The sequence below is a fragment of the Pelodiscus sinensis genome, chromosome 1 (assembly GCF_049634645.1).
Source record: "Pelodiscus sinensis isolate JC-2024 chromosome 1, ASM4963464v1, whole genome shotgun sequence".
In the NCBI taxonomy this organism is placed as follows: Eukaryota; Metazoa; Chordata; order Testudines; family Trionychidae; genus Pelodiscus; species Pelodiscus sinensis.
In genome coordinates this window covers 328,339,225-328,360,399 of record NC_134711.1, presented here as the reverse complement: position 1 = coordinate 328,360,399, position 21,175 = coordinate 328,339,225, and the positions used below count along the sequence as shown (strand labels likewise).

At 45.1% G+C, this 21,175-nt stretch overlaps 1 protein-coding gene across 1 annotated transcript; it reads right to left on the bottom strand.

Annotated features, from left to right (window-relative positions):
* Window positions 1–8,370: 8,370 nt before the first annotated feature.
* LOC102464017 (olfactory receptor 52K1-like) lies at window positions 8,371–9,321 on the bottom strand. Its single transcript, XM_014571611.2, has one exon. It carries the CDS (start codon window positions 9,319–9,321, stop codon window positions 8,371–8,373), a length of 951 nt encoding a protein of 316 aa, XP_014427097.2.
* Between the last annotated feature and the right edge of the window lie 11,854 nt (window positions 9,322–21,175).

Here is a 21,175-nt window from a genome sequence, read left to right as displayed (position 1 = left end):
TCAGCAGCTGCTCAGCATGGGCAGGAACGGTGAGAGGGGCAGATGCAGGGGGAAGGAGAGAGGATGCAGAGACTTAAAGGAGCCAGTATGACTCACTTTCCTCACAAGGACACACAGCTTTCATGTACTGCAGCCTGTCAGACACCCGACAGAGCTTCCTGAGGCTGCTTCTCCGTGCTGGGAATTGCTGCCATGGCTACGAGCCTCTAGTGGGGTTGTTCGTGGAAGGGGGACGGTCAGCTTGGGAGATAGTGTCAGAGACAGTCTGCTACAGTGTTGTAAATGTACCATTACAGTCTCAGACACTGCCTTGTGGCAGGAGGAAATGGCGTGTCTCTTTGGTTGGTACGAAAAGCAGGATGCCCGTTCTCTAGCTCACCCTCTCTCACAGCTCCGTGCTATGGTGATCCAGAAATTTTATTCCTCTCCTTCCCCCCTATGCTAGCACACACCCTGTGTACCCCTGGATTCCACCCCAATCCCCAGTTGAGATTCCAACGCTGCTTGTGCCCCAGTCACCATAATTTGTAACCTTGAGTGGACTAGACTTCACTGGCCTTCTCCAGTGTCTAAAAGAAACCCCCATTCCCACAGCAGTACTGGAGACCCAGGCTACGTCTAGACTGGCCCCTTCTCCGGAAGAGGCATGCAAAGCAGGCAAGTCAGAATAGGGAAATCCGCGGGGGATTTAAATACCCCCCGTGGGATTTAAATAAACATGGCCACCGCTTTTTTTACAGCTTGGGGAAAAGCCGGAAGAGAGCGTCTAGACTGGCGCGATCCTCCGGAATAAAGCCCTTTTCCGGAGGATCTCTTATTCCTACTTGCAAGTAGTCAACCGAAAGTGCTGCCACAGCAAAAAGCGGTGGTCATTTTTATGCAAATGAAGCGTGAGATATTTAAATACCCGCTTCATCTGCAAAGTCAACCTGCCTAATCTGCATCCCTCTGCCGACAGAGGGATACAGTCTAGACATACCCTCACTGATTAACTGGTCAGTTAGCTCACAAGTGAACAGATTTAAAGAAAATCTGCTGCAAAGTGAGGAACAGCAGCCAAGTGCGGAACAGTTCTCTGCTCCTGGCTTAGCTCCTTCCAGCGCACACAGGCCTTAGAAAAGTCTCTGCCCTACCCGCTTGCTCACAAAGTCTGACCCCAAACTACTGGACCCAACTCCAGAAGCTTCTGGGGGAAGTGCCAAATCTCCCAGCAACAGTAACACTCAACTCAGTCCTACCTCCCCCACAGGGGTCTCTTAAAGAGATCGCTCCCTATTAAGTGCCTGGGTTACACTTGCTTTCCTGGAAGCTAGAAATATGGTTTTATTTGTACTGACTTTTGGATTTTTTTTGTAGCAGAAGGATTTTTCTTTTCAGAAGCAGAGATTCAGGGGCACAGAGAGCAAACCCCCTCCCTCCATTGAAATGTTTTATCCTAATAATTTTGAATCTTTAAACTCTAAATTTGATATTTAAGTAATTTCCCAGACAACTCTACTTTGGTCCAAACAAGTTTAAATCTCCTAAGAGGTCACAGCATGTCCCCAGCTGAAGTCACAGGAGGCTCGTGGTAAGTGTAAACCAAAACATTTACATAAGCCCCGGCAGATGGTTTTAGGGTGATCTCAATGTGGTTTATCCTTAGAGTTTTTATTTTGACTCCACATTTCTCAAATCCCAGCTTTTGCTCCTGCTACTCAGAGCGCTGTTCAGGCAGAGTGCTGAGGGAGTGTGAGGAAAACTCCCAGTGTACATGGCATTTTGACACAGGCACAAAAAATGGGGATCTCAAGGCACCAGGACCCTGATTTTGCTCTTAGGAAGGCCAACGACCATTTTGAGTGGCCCACAGCAAGTAGAGTGGGAGAGCAGAAACCGGCCAGTGTGGGTCCCATGCTTGTTGTGAGCCCTCTGGTCACACAGAGACTCACTGTAGCAGCTTTGGCTGCAAATCCTAACAGAGCAGTGAGATTGCTGAATGGGAACATTTCAGCGAACAAAAGTAAAAGCCATGCTCCCTCTTTCTCCCAGGAAAGAAGTGACTGAGACCGATCGAAGGACAGAGTAAGAGACACGGAACTGATCTTAAAACCAATTTCCCCCCAACTATTTCCAATACACTTGTACTCCCAATCTGAGTGGGGCAATCCCTTCATTTTCTGACAAGACTAAAGAGTTCAAATCTCTCTGCTGGAAAATCCCTGTTCAGATTGGTCATGACCGGAGCTGCGGAACCACTCCTGAGCCCTTAGCACTAACCGCAACGCAGAAAAAGGCAACTTACCGAACTCCCACTTGGCAGAGAGAGGAGATTCCCTTCCTGCTACAGAGCCCCCGGAGTCAGCGTCTGAGTCACACATGTCTGACACTCCCCAAACTGGACAGTCCCATTTATCATTCCTGTGAACCGTCTCTGTGGACCCTCAGGTTGGCAGGACTCCCAGACAATTCTCTCAGGTCCATGAGCAGCAGGATAGAAGAAAATAGACCCTAGAGATCTGCAGCTTGAGAGCATCCCCTGGGAGTGAAGAAATAATTTGCTGAGACCAGAGCACAGATTCTCAGGGGAACAGGAATTATCCAGGCTTCTCAGTCTAGTAATTGATGATGGTTGGTTTTCTCTGTGCAGTGCACTTCCAGGCGCACTGTGTGGAATTGTTGGCACCAGACAGGGCTGAAAAAAATCATCCTTTTTTGATTGACCATAGCAGCTTAAGTATCAGAGGGGTAGCCATGCTATTCTGAATCTGAAGAACAACGAGAAGTCCTGTGGCAACTTACAGACTAACAGATATATTGGAGCACAAGCTTTCATGGGCAAAGACCCACTTCGTCAAATGCATTTAGGGAATTTCCATGACATGCATCTGACGAAGTGGGTCTTTGCCTATGAAAGCTTATGCTCCAATACATCTGTTAGTCTATAAGGTACCACGGGACTTCTTGTTGATTTTTCATAGCAGCTTAAGGCTACACACCTCCATCGAGTCTCGAATCTCCAGTCCCTTGATCTCTGTACCGTCATTTCTGCCCTGTGGGGGTGAAATGACATGATCCTGAACTGATGCAAAACCAACAGTGCAGGAAGGGTTTTCGTCTCCCTCTGATCAATCCCCCTGTTGCTGGCTCACAGTCTCTAGGCACATGCCAGAATGTGGTTTTGCCTTCCTCTCCTCTTGTTTAACAGTAGAATTGCTGAAATGGTAGAATGTTTTGAACCTCAGAGTCTCAGTGTCAGCTTTCTGGCTGTTGCTAGCATGTTCAGGGTGTTATGCGCAATGTGGGAGTTCTCCGGTGAGATATTTTCATTTAAAAAAAATGGAGTCTGTGCCGAGGCAGGAGCATGTTGGCCTGTAACAAGTCAAAATCGGTCTTTATGACCCCTTGGTGTTATGTGAGGTGAAAGGGTTGGTTTTTGGAAGCTGATCCGCAGGTCCAGTTCTATGAAGGAGTCTGCTGGAGTCTGGAAGCAGCCTGAGAGGCCTTCTTGAAGGAGCAAGCTATGAGGAGACAAATCATCTAGGCAGCAGTAAGTCGTGACTCCCTGAAGTCATAGGTGAACCTGGGAGAGTACAAGGAAATGGGTGGATCTAGCTAACATCAGAAGGTGGTGATCTGATACATCAAGAGTGATGTACAACTTGTTTATACCTGTGTATAAAGTGAGGTCCAAAGAATACTCTTTGACTGGCCTGGGGGCAGCCTCTCATCCTTGGCACTGCCCGAGTCAATTATTCATAGAATCATAGAATAATAGGACTGGAAGGGACCTCGAGAGGTCATCGAGTCCAGCCCCCCGCCCTCAAGGCAGGATCAAGCTCCGTCTACACCATCCCTGACAGATGTCTATCTAACCTGTTCTTAAATATCTCCAGAGAGGGAGATTCCACCACCTCCCTTGGCAATTTATTCCAATATTTGACCACCCTGACAGTTAGGAATTTTTTCCTAATGTCCAATCTAAACCTCCCCTGCTGCACTTTAAGCCCATTACTCCTTGTCCTGTCCTCAGAAACCAAGAGGAACAAATTTTCGCCTTCCTCCTTGTGACACCCTTTTAGATATTTGAAAACCGCTATCATGTCCCCCCTTAATCTTCTTTTTTCCAAACTAAACAAGCCCAGTTCATGAAGCCTGGCTTCATAGGTCATGTTCTCTAAACCTTTAATCATTCTTGTCGCTCTTCTCTGTACCCTTTCCAATTTCTCCACATCTTTCTTGAAATGTGGCGCCCAGAACTGGACACAGTACTCCAGCTGAGGCCTAACTAGTGCAGAATAGAGCGGCAGAATGACTTCACGAGTTTTGCTTACAACACACCTGTTGATACAACCTAGAATCATATTTGCTTTTTTTGCAACAGCATCACACTGTTGACTCATATTCAACTTGTGGTCCACTATGACCCCTAGATCCCTTTCCGCCATGCTCCTTCCCAGACAGTCGCTTCCCATCTTGTATGTATGGAACTGATTGTTCCTTCCTAAGTGGAGCACTCTGCATTTCTCCTTATTAAACCTCATCCTGTTTACCTCTGACCATTTCTCTAACTTGCTAAGGTCATTTTGAATTATGTCCCTATCCTCCAAAGAAGTTGCAACCCCACCCAGTTTGGTATCATCTGCAAACTTAATAAGAGTACTCTCTATCCCAATATCTACATCATTGATGAAGATATTGAATAGTACGGGTCCCAAAACAGACCCTTGAGGAACTCCACTTGTTATCCCTTTCCAGCAGGATTTAGAACCGTTAACAACAACTCTCTGACTACGGTTATCCAGCCAATTATGCACCCACCTTATCGTGGCCCTATCTAAGTTATATTTGCCTAGTTTATCAATAAGAATATCATGCGAGACCGTATCAAATGCCTTACTAAAGTCTAGATATATGACATCCACCGCTTCTCCCTTATCCACAAGGCTCGTTATCTTTTCAAAGAAAGCTATCAGATTAGTTTGGCATGACTTGTTCTTCACAAACCCATGCTGGCTATTCCCTATCACTTTATTACTTTCCAAGTGTTTGCATACGATTTCCTTAATTACCTGCTCCATTATCTTCCCTGGGACAGACGTTAAACTGACCGGTCTATAATTTCCTGGGTTGTTCTTATTCCCCTTTTTATAGATGGGCACAATATTTGCCCTTTTCCAGTCTTCTGGAATCTCCCCTGTCTGCCATGATTTTTCAAAGATCATAGCTAAAGGCTCAGATACCTCCTCTATCAGCTCCTTGAGTATCCTGGGATGCATTTCATCAGGACCTGGTGACTTGCTGACATCTAACTTTCCTAAGTGATTTTTAACTTGTTCTTTGTGTATCCTATCTTCTAAACTTACCCTCTCTCTGCTTGTATTCACTACGTTAGGCACACCTCCAGACTTCTCGGTGAAGACCGAAACAAAGAAGTCATATATTGTAATGGGCATATATGTGTTAGCCTAATTGTTTACTCTTTGGTCTGTGGAAGCTAGGATCAAGCCTCATCTACAATATACCTGGCTGCGTGCCTTCAATCCTTATCTGGTAGTGTGTTTATTTGGGGGCCCTCTCAGAGTCTGCTGTGTTGGCTTATTTTACATGGTCTGCTCTACTCTGCACTGATTAGGCCTCAGTTGGCATATTGTGTCCAATTCTGGGCACCACATTTCAAGAAAGATGCGGAAAAACGAGAAGGTCCAGAGAAGAGCAAGAAACGTGATTAAAGGTCTAGAAAACACGATGGAAGACTGAAATAATTGGGCTTCGTTAGCTTAGAAAAGAGAAGACTGAAAGGGGACATGATAGCAGTTTTCAAATATCTAAAAGGGTGTTGCAGGGAGGAGGGAGAAAAATTATTCTCCTTGGCCTCTGAGTATAGGACAAGAAGCAATGGGCTTAAATCGCAGTAAGGGAGGTTTAGGTTGGACATTAGGAAAAACTTCCTACCTGTCAGGGTGGTTACACACTGGAATAAATTACCTACGGAAGTTGTGGAATCTCCATCACTGGAAATATTTAAGAGCAGGAAAGACAGACACCTGTCAGGGATGAGCTAGGGGTCAGGACTTGATGACATCTTGAGGTCCCTTCCAGTTCTATGATTATATGGCCAACTTAATAAAACAGTGAAGCAAACTCATGAACACACATAGCCGAATGGTTATCATCATAGATGGAGCAGAGGACCTGTCAGGATGCCACCCCAATGAGTCCTGACGACTACATCTGGCACCTTTTAAGGACTATATCTCCCTACCGCCTCTTGGCTGGGATGCCACTTTCATAATATGTTACACTGACATTGTTATATCTGACGCATTTTCAGTAGGGAATGTTTCCCTTTCTATTTATTTATTTCTCCTCTTATTAATGGTGAATTGTCTTTTTCTTACAGGTCAGTATTATTACTGATCTTAACTTATTATCGTATGTGCCAATTTATGACCATGGTCCCTTTTATGGTTCTGTATTACATTGGTTATTTCTGTCCTACCTGATTATTCTATCTGGTTTTAGCCAGTTAGTTTGGGTTTTTTTCTCCAAATTATGGTACCTGTTCAGTTTGAAGGTATTTGTGGAAGTGCCCTAAGCTATTCAAGGTTCCATTATCTTATCCCAATCGATCTAGGTAAAAGGGCCCAAATATATGCAAATTGACTTTGCTATCTAAATCAAGGAGCCCAGACATGGGTTGGCTAACTTTGCCTTAGCTCAGCATACAGGGTGTGGCCTATAGGTCCCTCATATTACAGCCAAACTACTTCAATATAAATCTCTTGCAATCTATTATAATTTACTATGTATTTTAGAGAGTTTGTTTGTCTGATTAAGAACTCCTAAAAGGTAAGAGCTAGGACCACCAAATTCAGTATACAGCTTCCTCTTATTATAACTTAAAATGACACAAGGGTTTGATTGTGCCAGGAAAATGTGCCTGGGTTGGGATGGTTTCTCATAAAGCCAAACAGAAAAGGCACAGAAACACCACATTAAGTACAGTCCTCAAAATCGACATAATTGCGTGAATGTGGACAGAGACCTAAACAAGATGAGCCAGAAACATAGGATGCTTCTGGAATAGGATTGCTTTTCAATAAACTGGGCAGAAAAGAGATCAAATGGAGAAGTGTGGCACAGGGCTCAGTTTTGACACAGCTAAATCAATACATAAGGCCTGAAAATTAGCAGGCAATGTTATTAGAAGCCAAATTGACTCTAGCCCTTTTTTGTTAAAATATACTGAATGATGCGGGTTTACAGACATGAAGAAAACATGCATTTGATGTAATTTTAATTTTTTTTTTAATTACTAAGAAAATGAAATGGTCAAATTTTTCTCATCCTGTTTATAAGAAACCCAAAATGAAATTTCGTTTTATAAAAATAACACTGTAATTTTTAAATATACAATCATTTAACTAAAATGTGTACATTTTCCAAAAAAAATACCCCGTGTTTTGGACCTGAGCAATGCCAAGTAAATCTGCGAGTAATTATATCATCAAACCTTAAGTGAATAAGAAATCTATGAGGAAATATACATATATAGTCAAGCAAACCTGTTAGCCCTATAGGCTGTAAGATATTGTGGTGAAAAAGGAATTACTGCTTTAAGAGCCCAATATGTTAAATCACAAAACACAAGATTCCACCAATAACCAAAAGTCTGTAATTGACATTTGTGAATATCTGTGCTGTAGTTCATCTGGGAAAACAGTCTATCTGCAGCAGCATTGCTAAAAGAACAGAAACAAAAGAGGTAGGAAGACAAGCTCACTACTGTCTTTTCCCCAGCAGCATCCATGGTTTTGGGACCTTTAACACAAAACTGCTCAATTTGGCTCGCCTGAGTGGAAGGCCAGCAAGCCAGATCCAAAACTCCCCAGTGTTGTTCCAATGGTCCAAGGTCTTCACAAAGTAAGGCAACAATGAGGTATCGAGCGATGTAGGTCACGCAGGCCTGAGAGCAGCAGAAGGACTTAGTACCACAAACAAGTCAATCATCTGGATATTTGGGGGAAAACTTTGTTTCACAAACACCAACACACAATCTCAACATCTATTCTGACGACTTTGACAATGTAGTAAGAGGAGGGCCTGAAACATAAGCCAACATTTTACAGGCTAGGTGTGAGGCCTGAGGCCTAGACTGCAGTAGTCAAAACTGCTCCTGTAAAGCAAAGTAAAGCTGTGAGCCAGAGACAGGGCCCTGTTCACAGAAGTTGGCAAGAACAGGACTGATAATACAGAAACATTCAGACCTCTAAGGTACTAGGCACAGGCCGTGAGCACATTCCAGAGATAACAGAGCAACCTTGATTAATGAGGAGACATCCTTTCTCATTCTTGTCATGCAAGATTCCAATTAATGTTTCCAGGTGATCACCTCCTGCACATGTATTTCCTCACTTTGTCTCGAAGCTCTTTTGTTTTGACCCCATAAATAATAGGGTTGAGCATGGGGGGGAGGAGGAAACAGAGGTTGGCCAAAATGATGTGAACATGTGGAGCGATTCCCTGGCCAAACCGATGTGTTAGAGAGGAGAAGAGTGAGGGTGTATAAGACGTCAGTATCACACATAGGTGGGCTGTGCAGGTGTTGAGGGCTTTCTGGTGGGCTGTCTTGGAGGAGAGACTGAGGACTGCCCTGAGGATCAGACCATAGGAAAAGGCAATGAGAATAAGGTCTAACCCATTGACTACAATTGCTATCACCAAACCATACATCCTGTTCACTGTTGTGTCTCCATTTGACATCTTTATCACAGCCATGTGGTCACAGAAACTATGGTGGATAATGCAGTTGGTACAAAATGTCTGCCTACTCAGGAGCAGGGGCATGGGCAGGATGAAGAGAACAGCTCTTATCAAACCCACTAGCCCTAGCTTGGCTATTCGTGCATTGCTGAGGATGGTGCCATAATTCAGAGGGTTACATATGGCCACGTAGCGATCAAAGGCCATTATCACAAGGACAGCTGAGTGCATCACGGAAGCCGAATGAAGGAAGAACATCTGGGTGAGGCAGCCATCCACTGCAATGCCTTTCAATTTGAACCAAAATATACTGAGTGCCTTCGGCACGATGGAGGTAGACGTCCCAATATCTGTTACTGCCAACATGCAAAGCAGCAGGTACATCGGCTTGTGCAGGGTCTGCTCTTTGCTCACAACAAAGAGAACTGTGAAATTTCCCAACAGGCCAATAATGTAGAACACAGAAAAAGGGATGGAAATCCAGACATGGGCATGTTCCAGACCAGGGATGCCCATAAGGATGAATGTTGAAGGTCCTGAGAAGGTGAGGTTGAGAGGTGCCAGGAAGTGGTCCATTTGTCTATTGATGCTCCACGTATCTGTGAAAGGAGACAGGCACAGTGAGGGGAATGACACAATTTATAACAAAACATATGAAATGTATATATAGAAAGAGGGTGAGCTTTGAGGTGGTAACAAAACAGAAGGCACCATCTCGTTAAATTCATTGTTAAGTCCAGAGTACTCCATACAGGGAGCAAACCAAGTCAGGTGAATGGACACAATGGGCACGTCTACACAGCAGAGCAAAGCTCAAGGTGTGTAGCTTAATTTGATTTATGTCAATTGAGTAGCTTGAGTTGAAATGGCTTATTTCAGCTTTTGGCGCTGTCTCCACAGCAGGAAGTCTGAGAAAGAGCACTCTTCCTCCGACTTCTTTTACTCTTCATAAAATGAGGGTTACAGGAGTCAGAGTAAGCAACTCTCCAGCTCGACATTATTTTGACATCATGTCGAAATAACTGCTTGTAGTGTAGTCATGGACTATTTTATTTCGGAATAACGCCACTTATTCTGAAATAACGCCGTTGTGTAGAAGTACCCCATGAGAGTAGATGAAATTCAGTGTCAATAACTGAAGTGGGTTGTAATATTGGATGGAAAATCTTGAATTCCTCACACACCTAATAAGGCCCTAATTTAACTATATGAATTTGGGACAGGGACCTCGGGATCATGGTACACAGCTTCTGAAACCTTGGAGACTATGGAAGCAGAGAAAGAAACTAAGAAAAAAATTGGATCCAGGAGGAGTGGGATGGGGAATCATAAAAAAATAACCATGCCATAAGATTCATCAGTCAGTGTTCCACCCTTCTTGGGATTCCTCCATGAAGTGCTTGGCATCATTCTCACTGCAGATATTGAAGAACTAGAGTGGTTCAAGCAAATGGAATGGGAATAATCCAGAGGCCAGGAAACTCTCAAGTAGAAAGAGACTGGAAGGATTGGGATTATGAATGTACAAATGAGATAAACAAGGGTATGTCTACACTACAACGTTAATTCTAACTAACTTAGTTCAAATTAGTTAATTCGAATTAATCTAATTCGAACTAACGGATCCAGACTAAAAAACTAGTTCGAATTAGCGTTTTGCTAATTCGAACTAGCATGTCCACATTAAGTGGACCCTGAAGTGGGGTTAAGGATGGCCAGAAGCAGTGCCGGCAGGGCATCAGAGGAGGACTTAGAGCGTGGAGATGCTGTCTCAGGCTAGCTGATGGCTGTGCTTAAAGGGTCCCGACCCCCACCCCGGACAGACAGTTCTCAGGGGTGCCCCGCTTGCAAAGCAGTCCTGGCTTGGATTGCCCGGACTACCCACACTGGGCACATCACACCACTCAGCCATCAGCCCGGCTGCACTTGCCGCAGGCTGCCATCTGGGGAGAGGGGTCAATTGGGGGGCTGCAGGAGAGCTTCCACCCCCAGAAGCCCGCAGAGCCAGCCCAGTCCTCCTCATCGGGGGCTCGTGCCCCATTCCTCCCTCACCTCCTTCCACTTACCCTTCCCTAGCCCCTCTTCTTGATGTACAAAATAAAGATAACGTGTCTTCCAAAATGGAATCTGTCTTTATTGAACAAAACTGGGGGAGACTGGGAAAAGGAGGTGGGAGAGGGGAAGAGAGAGGGTGGAAGAGGGGAGGGCAACTAAAATGATCAGGGGTTGGGAACAGGTCCCATATGAAGAGAGGCTAAAGAGACTGGGACTTCTCAGCTTAGAAAAGAGGAGATGGAGGGGGGAAAGGATAGAGGTCTCTAAAAGCAGGAGTTGGGTGGAGAGGGTGCATACAGAAAAGTTCTTCATTAGAATCATAGAATCATAGAATAATAGGACTGGAAGGGACCTCGAGAGGTCATCGAGTCCAGCCTCCCGCCCTCAAGGCAGGATCAAGCTCCGTCTACACCATCCCTGACAGATGTCTATCTAACCTGTTCTTAAATATCTCTAGCGAGATTCCACCATCTCCCTTGCCAATTTATTCCGATATTTGACCACCCTGACAGTTAGGAATTTTTTCCTAATGTCCAATCTAAACCTCCCCTGCTGCACTTTAAGCCCATTACTCCTTGTCCTGTCCACAGAAACCAAGAGAAACAAATTTTCTCCTTCCTCCTTGTGACACCCTTTTAGATATTTGAAAACCGCTATCATGTCCCCACTTAATCTTCTTTTTTCCAAACTAAACAAGCCCAGTTCATGAAGCCTGGCTTCATAGGTCATATTCTCTAAACCTTTAATCATTCTTGTCGCTCTTCTCTGTACCCTTTCCAATTTCTCCACATCTTTCTTGAAATGTGGTGCCCAGAACTGGACACAGTACTCCAGCTGAGGCCTAACTAGTGCAGAGTAGAGCGGCAGAATGACTTCACGAGTTTTGCTTACAACACACCTGTTGATACAACCTAGAATCATATTTGCTTTTTTTGCAACAGTATCACACTGTTGACTCATATTCAACTTATGGTCCACTATGACCCCTAGATCCCTTTCCGCCATGCTCCTTCCTAGACAGTCGCTTCCCATCTTGTACGTATGGAACTGATTGTTCCTTCCTAAGTGGAGCACTTTGCATTTCTCTTTATTAAACCTCATCCTGTTTACCTCTGACCATTTCTCTAACTTGCTAAGGTCATTTTGAATTATGTCCCTATCCTCCAAAGAAGTTGCAACCCCACCCAGTTTGGTATCATCTGCAAACTTAATAAGCGTACTCTCTATCCCAATATCTACATCATCGATGAAGATATTGAACAGTACGGGTCCCAGCAGGATTTAGAACCGTTAACAACAACTCTCTGACTACGGTTATCCAGCCAATTATGCACCCACCTTATCGTGGCCCTATCTAAGTTATATTTGCCTAGTTTATCAATAAGAATATCATGCGAGACCGTATCAAATGCCTTACTAAAGTCTAGGTATATGACATCCACCGCTTCTCCCTTATCCACAAGGCTCGTTATCCTATCAAAGAAAGCTATCAGATTAGTTTGGCATGACTTGTTCTTCACAAACCCATGCTGGCTATTTCCTATCACTTTATTACCTTCCAAGTGTTTGCATATGATTTCCTTAATTACCTGCTCCATTATCTTCCCTGGGACAGATGTTAAACTGACCGGTCTGTAGTTTCCTGGGTTGTTCTTATTCCCCTTTTTATAGATGGGCACAATATTTGCCCTTTTCCAGTCTTCTGGAATCTCCCCTGTCTGCCATGATTTTTCAAAAATCAAAGCTAAAGGCTCAGATACCTCCTCTATCAGCTCCTTGAGTATCCTGGGATGCATTTCATCAGGACCTGGTGACTTGCTGACATCTAACTTTCCTAAGTGATTTTTAACTTTTTCTTTGTGTATCCTATCTTCTAAACTTACCCTCTCTCTGCTTGTATTCACTACGTTAGGCACACCTCCAGACTTCTCGGTGAAGACCGAAACAAAGAAGTCATTGAGCATCTCCGCCATTTCCAAGTTTCCTGTTACTGCTTCTCTCTCCTCACTAAGCAGTGGGCGTACCCTGTCCTTGGTCTTCCTCTTGCTTTTAATGTATTTATAAAAGGTCTTCTTGTTTCCCTTTATGCCTGTAGCTAGTTTGATCTCATTTTGTACCTTTGCCTTTCTAATCTTGCCCCTGCATTCCCGTGTTGCTTGCCTATATTCATCCTTTGTTATTTGTCCTAGTTTCCATTTTTATATGACTCCTTTTTATTTTGAGATCATGCATGAGATCATTAGTTCCCATAAAGAAGGACTAGAGGACACCAAAGGAAAGGAATGGGTAGCAGGCTTCAAACTAGTAACAGAAAGTTGTTCTTCACAAAGCAAAGAGTCAACCTGTGGAACTCCTTGCTGCAGGAGGCTGTGAAGGCTAGAACTAGAACAGAGTTTAAAGGGAAGTGAGATCAAGTCATGGAGGTTGGGTCCATGGAGTGGTATTAGCCAGGGGGTAGGAGTGGTGTCCCTGCCCAAGGTTTGTGGAAGGCTGGAGAGGGATGGCACGAGACAAATGGCTTGGTCACTGTCTTCGGTCCATCCACTCCAGGGACCCTAGGGTTGGCCGCTGTCGGCAGACAGGCTACTGGGCTAGATGGACCTTTGTTCTGACCTAGGACGGCCATTGTAAGCTCAGGGCTCAGGGTCGGAGGTCTCAGTGGACCCCCTTGATTCTCTTGCACACCTGCTCCTGGGTGTCCAGGCTGGCAGCTCTCCTGCCCTAACCGGCCACTTTCCTGTGCCTAATGCGGAGATTGTGGACGAGGTCTACGAAGTCCGCACTAGCCCAGGCGGGTGCCCGCCTCTTGCGTTCCTGGGTAAACTCCCGAGAGCCACCAGTCTGGTCATGGGAAGAGGGGGAGGGCTGGGGGGCATCGGGTGGGTGGCTCGAGCCGTGCCAGGTGTAGGGTCTGCTGGCTGGGTGCTGGCAGGCTTGCACCTGGCACGGGCACCGTAGCCAGCCCGTGCCCCTTTAAGGGGTCCGGGGCCGGGAGGGGGGCAATAGAGTTTCCCTGGTGTTGGCCAGAGTGGCCACCAGGGAAAGCTGGGGAGAGCTAGCCTCCCACTAGTTCGAATTAAGGGGCTACACAGCCCTTAATTCAAACTAGCTAGTTCGAACTAGGCTTAATCCTCGTGGAATGAGGTTTACCTAGTTCGAACTAAACGCTCCACTAGTTCGAATTAAGTTCAAACTAGCGGAGCGCTAGTGTAGTGCCTATCAAAGTTAATTCAAACTAACATCCGTTAGTTCGAATTAACTTTGTAGTGTAGACATACCCTAAGAGAGCAGTGAAACTGCTGAATTTGAAACTGAAGAAACTTGTTGTGAAACCTCTGATGACACGGAAACTCTACTGTGGAAGCTGCACTTCAGAACAGCAGAATGAAATTGCTGATTTGGAAGATAAAGCAGAGCAAAAAACACACAGCCCCCAGAAAGGAAGCTACTAAGATGGGGAGAAGAACAGAGAAAGAGATAAAGAACTGATCATGAACCCTTTCGATATATTTGTAGTTCCAATGTTAACCATACAAATCCCTTATTGTTTCTGTCAATGCTTAACAGATGAAGGGTCTGCACTGGTGAATTCCTGCCCAAACTCTATTTGACTTGAGCCCTGGAACCTTTCCTCAGCCCTCAGCACTAACATTATTGCAGGAAGAGGCAACTCACCACAATCCTGCTCAGCAGAGAGAAGAAATCTCCTTCCTATGACAGGAACACAGAGCCCTGAGAAGCAACGTCTGGATCTCACAGGTATGGCATCCACTGTGCTGGGCAGTGACATATATGCTTCCTGATGACAGACCCCATGGTCTCACAGATTGGTCAGAATGCCCAGACAATTCCCTCTGTTATGTGAGCAGCTGGAAGAGCAGAAAAATGGACCCTGGAGATGTACAGCTTGAGAGGCTTCTCCTAGGAGTGAAGAAATGATTCACCAACACCAGGGGCTCAGAGAGTCAGGGAAAACTGAGTCTTGGGGGATGACTAGACTACATCCTTCTGTTGCCAGAGGGATGTAAATTAGACATACCAAAATTGCTAATGAAGCGGGGATTTAAATATCCCGCACTTCATTAGAATAAAAATGGCCACCGCTTTTTGCCAATGCGGCACTTTGCCGGCAAAAAGCGGCAGTCTAGACGGGGATCAGTTGACAAGGAAAGCCTTTTCCGACTGATCCCCTATGGCTCTGCAAAGGATACTGTCCTGATATTCAAGAAATTGATTCAGAAACAGGTTCTGTTGTCCTGCATCAGTGCTAGTACCACAGGACTTCTCCCTCTTACTGAGGGTCCGTCTACACTGGTCTGTAGGTCGAAAGAAGATACGCAATTTGAGCTACGCAAATTGCATAGCTTATTCTGATCTTATTTCAAAATAGCTTATTTCGAAATTTGGCACTGTCTACACAGCACTAATTTCAAAATAAACTGCTATTCCGAAACGTCCCTTACTTCTTGTGGAATGAGGTTTACAGAGATGTCAGAATAATGAGCCCGTTATATTTCAAAATAACAGGCACACTCAAAAGACACAGAATATCTATTTTGAGATACCTCCGGTGTCCCAAAATAGCGCTGCAGTGTGGATGGAGCCCGAGTGGTTCCTTCTCCATTCCCAGGACCAAAAATGACCAGGATTTCATATCACATGGTATTCCCCATTTTACGAGAATCAACCAACTGCTCCATCTGGAGCTTTTCATCTGGTGACCGTTGCTCCCTCATGCTTTTGTCACAGGAGCCTCTGGGCCTAATTTGGGCTCCAGAGGCTGTGAGTTTGATGGGTTGTCACCCTCATGGTGAAGTCCTAGATCCATGGAATGGCTGCACCCCGTAAACGCCAAGATGTGTTTGCCCTTCTCCACGCTGCTGTGTTGGAGATACAGCCTCTCCTGGGGTTGCCGCTCAACATGACAGCAGATGGTGCTACACACCCAAGCCCTGGTCTACACAAAGGAGTTATTTCCCTTATTTTGAAATGACAAGCCGAGTGCCTTCAGTACCAAGCCTGTTATTTTGAAATTACAGGCCTGGTTATTTCAGAATAACCGAATAAGCCTGTTTTTTTCCCGAAATTATTACTCCTGCTTTTCACGAGGAATAACTCTTATTTCGAAACAGTGATAGTCTGGATGTTCCACAGTGGTTTCAAAATAACTACTCCCCCGAGTCATTCAAAGTAATTACCCCCAATGCTTCCTGGAGCTCTTAGTCGTGGTAGCACATCCAAACTCAGGAGCCTGCCTTGGACTAATTTTGAGGCTTCTCTGTAGAGTGGAGACACTATTTCAAAATTGTTCTTTTGGGAGTCATTTCAAAATAAACTATTTTGAAATAATTTCCTAGTGTAGCCATACCCCAAATGAGGTACCTGAGGGCTTCCCTAAGCCACCAAAGCACAACCAGCAGATACCCACCAACTTCCCATCTCCCCACATTCATGCCTCCCCCCCCAGAGTATAAATCCCAAATTAGAAGCTTTTGCACAGCACAGGGATCTGTACAATTGAAGCTCCTTAATCTTATTTTTACAACGCTGAGCTTTTTCCCAGACACTTCACTCAAAGGCACACTGGTTTCAATAAATAACAAACAAAACAAGTTTGGTAAGAAAAAGAGTATAAGTGATAGCAAACAGATCAAAGCTGATTGCCTAGCCAATAAAAAAAACTAGACACCAACCCTCAGGTACTAGAAGGGTTCAATGTGAATTAGCAATTCCTTACCCTGACGGGTGATACAAGCAGTCTACGAGGATTCCATCGACTAGAAATCCTTTTAGCCTGGGACCAGTCCTTCCCCCAGTTTTGTCTTTGCTCAAGAGGGGTAAGGAAATTGGTCTCAAGTTGTAGTGCGAGAGGTCTAGGTTGGATATTAGGAAGAACTATTTCTCTAGGAGGGTGGTGAAGCACTGGGATGGGTTCCCTAGGGAGTGGGGTGGAATCTCCACCCCTAGAGGTTTTTAAGTCCCAGCTTGACAAAGCCCTGGCTGGGATGATTGAGTTGGGATTGGTCCTGCTTTGGGCAGGGGGCTGGACTCAACACCTGAGGTCTCTTCCAGCCCTGGGATTCTCTGATTCTATGATAAGAAAAAACTGTGTAAAAGCAACCCTTGACATTTTTGCTGTTTAGAAGAATATCAAACCAGGGTCAAACCAATGTCCCATCTAGCCAAGTTTCCTGCCCTCCAATAGTGGCCAATGCCAATTATTTCAAAGGGAATGAACAAAACTGGTAATCATGAAGTCATCCATCCCCTGTTGCCCCTTCCTAGCTTCTGGAAAGCAAAAGTGGTTGGGGACACTTCAGGGAATTATTCTGAGTCCTTGAATGTCCTGGTTAATGAACCTATCTTCCCTATATATAGAAGGGAGTTACAAGGAGGAGGGAGAAAAATTGTTCTCCTTGGCCTCTGAGGACAGGACAGGAAGCCATGGGCTTAAACTGCAGCAAGGGAAGTTTAGTTTGGACTTTAGGAAAAAAACTTCCTACCTGTCAGGGTGGTTAAAAACTGGAATAAGTTAAAAAAATTCAAAATTAATGGAGATTGCCTATCTCCTAGAACTGGAAGGGACCTTGAAGGGTCATTGAGTTCAGTCCCCTGCCTTAACAGCAGGACCAAGTACCATCTCTGATGAAATTTTGCCCCAAATGGCCTCCACAAGGATTGAATTCACAACCCTGGGTTTAGCAAGCCAGTGCTCAAACGACTGAACTATCCCGCCTACCCCCTCCCAAGCTGCCTAGGGAGGTCCTGGAAGATCCATCCCTGGAGATACTTAAGAGCAGGTCAGAGAGATATCTATCGGGGTGATCTAGATGGTGCTTGGTCCTGCTGTGAGGACAGGGGATGCTCTTGATGACTTCTCAAGGTCCCTTCCATTTCTAGGATTCTATTATGCCATAATTCTAGTTCTTTTTTTTTATTCAATTTTCTTTTTGTCTTTGACTTGAGAACACCCTGTGGCAAAAGGTTGCACATGCTCACTGTGGCTTGTGTGAAGAAATGTTCCCTTATCTTTGTTTGCTGGATGTGCTTTGGTGGCTTTGTTTTAAATCTTCTATTACTTTCATTTGGTAATTAACAGTTTCTTGTTTAATTTTCATCACCCATCATCAATTTATAAACCTGTGTAGTATCCCCCCCGATTCATCTCTTTTTTCCAACTGGTAATGTACAAGGCGTATTAATCTCTTTACATATGGAAGCTGTTCCATGTCCCTATTCAATGCAGTTGCTATTCTCTGTTCCTTTCCCACTTCCTTTCAGGGTGAGAAATTGCTAATTCATATCATAGAATCATAGAACCATAGAGCTGGAAAAGATCTCAGAAGGTCATCAGGTCAAGCTCCCTGCTCTAGGCAGGACCAATCTCAACTAAATCAACCTAGCCAGGGCTTTGTCAAGCCGAGACTTAAACACCGCTAGGGATGGAGACTCCACTACTTCCCTAGGTAACCCATTCCAGTGCTTCACCACCCTCCTAGTGAACTAGTTTTTCCTAATATCCAACCTGGACATCTCCCACCCCAACTTGAGACCATGCTCCTTGTTCTGCCATCTGTCACTACTGAGAACAGCCTTTTTTCCATCCTTTTTGGAACCCAGGAATCAGAAAGCTTTTATCAAATCCCTCCTCACTCATCGCTTCTGCAGACTAAACAGGCCCAACTCCCTCAGCCTCTTCTCATAGGTCATATGCTCCAGCTCCCTAATCATTTTGGTTGCCCTCCGCTGGACCCTGTCCAATGCGTCCACATCATTTTTGTAGTGGAGGGTCCAGAACTGGGCACAATACTCCAGATGTGGCCTCACCAGAGCCGAATAAAGGGGAATAATGACATCTCTGGATCTGCTGGCAATGCTCCTCTTAAAGCAACCCAATATACCATTAGCCTTCTTGGCTACAAGGGCACACTGTTGACTCATATTCAGCTTCTCATCCACTGTAACCCCCAGGTCCTTTTCTGCAGAATTACTACTTAGCTGGTTGGTCCCGAGCCTGTCACAATGCTTGGGATTCTTCTGTCCCAAGTGCAGGACTCTGCACTTGTCCTTGTTGAACCTCATCAGATTTCTTGTGACCCAATCCTCCAATTTGTCTAAGTCACTCTGGACCCTATCTCTCCCCTCAAGCATATCTACCTCTCCCCCTAGCTTAGTGTCATCCGCAAACTTGCTGAGGGTGTAATCCATCCCCTCATCCAGGTCATTAATAAAGATATTGAACAAAACGGGTCCTAGAACCGAACCTTGGGGCACTCCACTAGAAACCAACCGCCATCCTGACATCGAGCCATTGATCACTACCTGCTAGGATCTAGGATCTTCCTCTTAGCTTGTGGTTTTATTTCTCTGCTAGGTTATTTTCTTTGATCCATTCACGATCACTTATGATAATTTAAAATATTTTTTTCAATTAAACTTTTTAAATTATTATTATTTTTCAACTAACGTGCCTTTGAGGCAAATGTGTGAGGAAAATCTCAGCTTGGTTTGTACCAGGGCTGGGGAACCTCAAATCTGGGAGCTGGATGTGGCCCCTGACTTGTCTGGATCCGGCCCCCAAAGCTCAGGGCCCTCCCCACATTGGGGGGCCCATACTGCTGCCCCACCATGGGGCTGGAGCACACAAAATCTACTAGGTTGGGCCCCCCAGGCTCTGGTGTGCAAGGGGAATGTAGGGAGTGTCTTTCTCCTCAGTTGAGGGTCTGGGAGCCATGTCAATGAGGGTTGGGTTTTTTTCTTTGGTTTTCACTTATTTGTGGCTCCCAACTGATTTTTCTGTGGGTCAGCAGCTCCCGACCCAAAACAAGGTTCCCCAGCCCAGGTTTCTACATTCCTTTTGCATATTTTTCCCACCTCAAATGATGCATTATACAGCACTCTGTACAGGGCAAGGTGTGAAAGACTGAGAAGCTGAGAAATTGGCTGTTGTCTGTTATATACACTTGGGTGCCTTGGGTAAGCCCTCAGGTAGCTCAGGTTAGGTGTGTGTTGCTATCGGTTGTCGTGTTGTGTAATGACAAGCCTGGAGGGGCTGACCTATTCCAAGGCAGTGTGAAAAGTGGCCATCCTAACTGGATAGCTAGAAGGGTGCAATATTTCCTCTTGCTCACAGACTGCACCCTGGAGATGAGAACGCATCAGTATGGGCACATCTATACAACAAGGCAAAAGTAGCTGAAGTCGAAATAGCATACTTTGGCTTTTGGTGCCATCTACACAGCAGTTGAAGGGAGAACACTCTTTCTTTGACTTCTCTTACTCCTCAAAAGCAAGGGTTACAGGAGTTGGAGTAAGAAGTTCTCCAGTTTGACATTATTTCAAAATAAAGGCTTGCTGTGCAGACACACACTATGTTATTTCAGAATAAAGTCAGTGTAGATGTAACCTACTGCTGTGTAGACGCAAGGGATGATGTGCACTGGAGACCAAATTAGGCTAGCAAAAACATGGCAGAGGATCGGTTGCCCGAAAACAGATCAAGAAGTAGCAATTGTTTACTTCTTTTACCACCGTGGTCTCACCTCAGAAGAGCACACCTACCTAAAATACCACTGTATTGCCAGGGTGGTTAAATGCTGGAATAAATTCCCCAGGAAGATTGTGAAATCTTGTGAAATCTCCATCACCAGAGATATTGAAGAGCAGGTTGGATAGACATCTGTCAGGGATGATCTGGATAATGCGTGGTCCTTCTATGAGGGCAGGGGACTGGACTTGATGACCTCTTGAGGTCCCTTCCAGTTCTGGTGTTCTATGATTCATACTGAAATGGCCCCAAGGTAACAGACCAGGGAAACTTCATTCATGGTACCTTGTGAAATGCGGGACACCACATGAGATGAACTCCAGTTCATTTTGGCCCTGGGAGTGCTGGTGGGCTCACACAGTGAACGGGGAGTCCCAGCATACTAGTTTTGACCTGCTGATGGATTTATTTCAAAGGGTCAACACAGCATTGAAATGTGATGCTTACTCACTGCAGCGAGTAGAGGAAGTCTGAGAACTGTGGAGAGCTGTAGGACACATTGCCACCTTAGACCTCACAGAGGGATACTGAAAAACACGTTTGATGCCAGAAACCTGGGAGAAGAAAGCTCTTGCATCACTTCTGCATCGTGTCATTTGGCCTCCTCATGGTGGCAGTGCTTTTCAGAGGCTAATGGACTAGCAGGGGTCAAGAATGAGAGTGGGGGGTGCTGACCCACAGGAAAATCAGTCGGGGGCCACACACACAAGAGAGAAGCAAAAAAAGAAAACAAACCCTCAATGATGTGGCCTCCAACAGAGAAGACTCTCCCCATATTTCCCTCACACACCAGAGCCTAGAGAGAGCCAGGATAGTAGATTTTTGTGT

Excerpts from the sequence above, each read along its gene's own strand:
- LOC102464017 (XM_014571611.2), bottom strand. The coding sequence starts at position 9,321 with ATGGACCACTTCCTGGCACCTCTCAACCTCACCTTCTCAGGACCTTCA.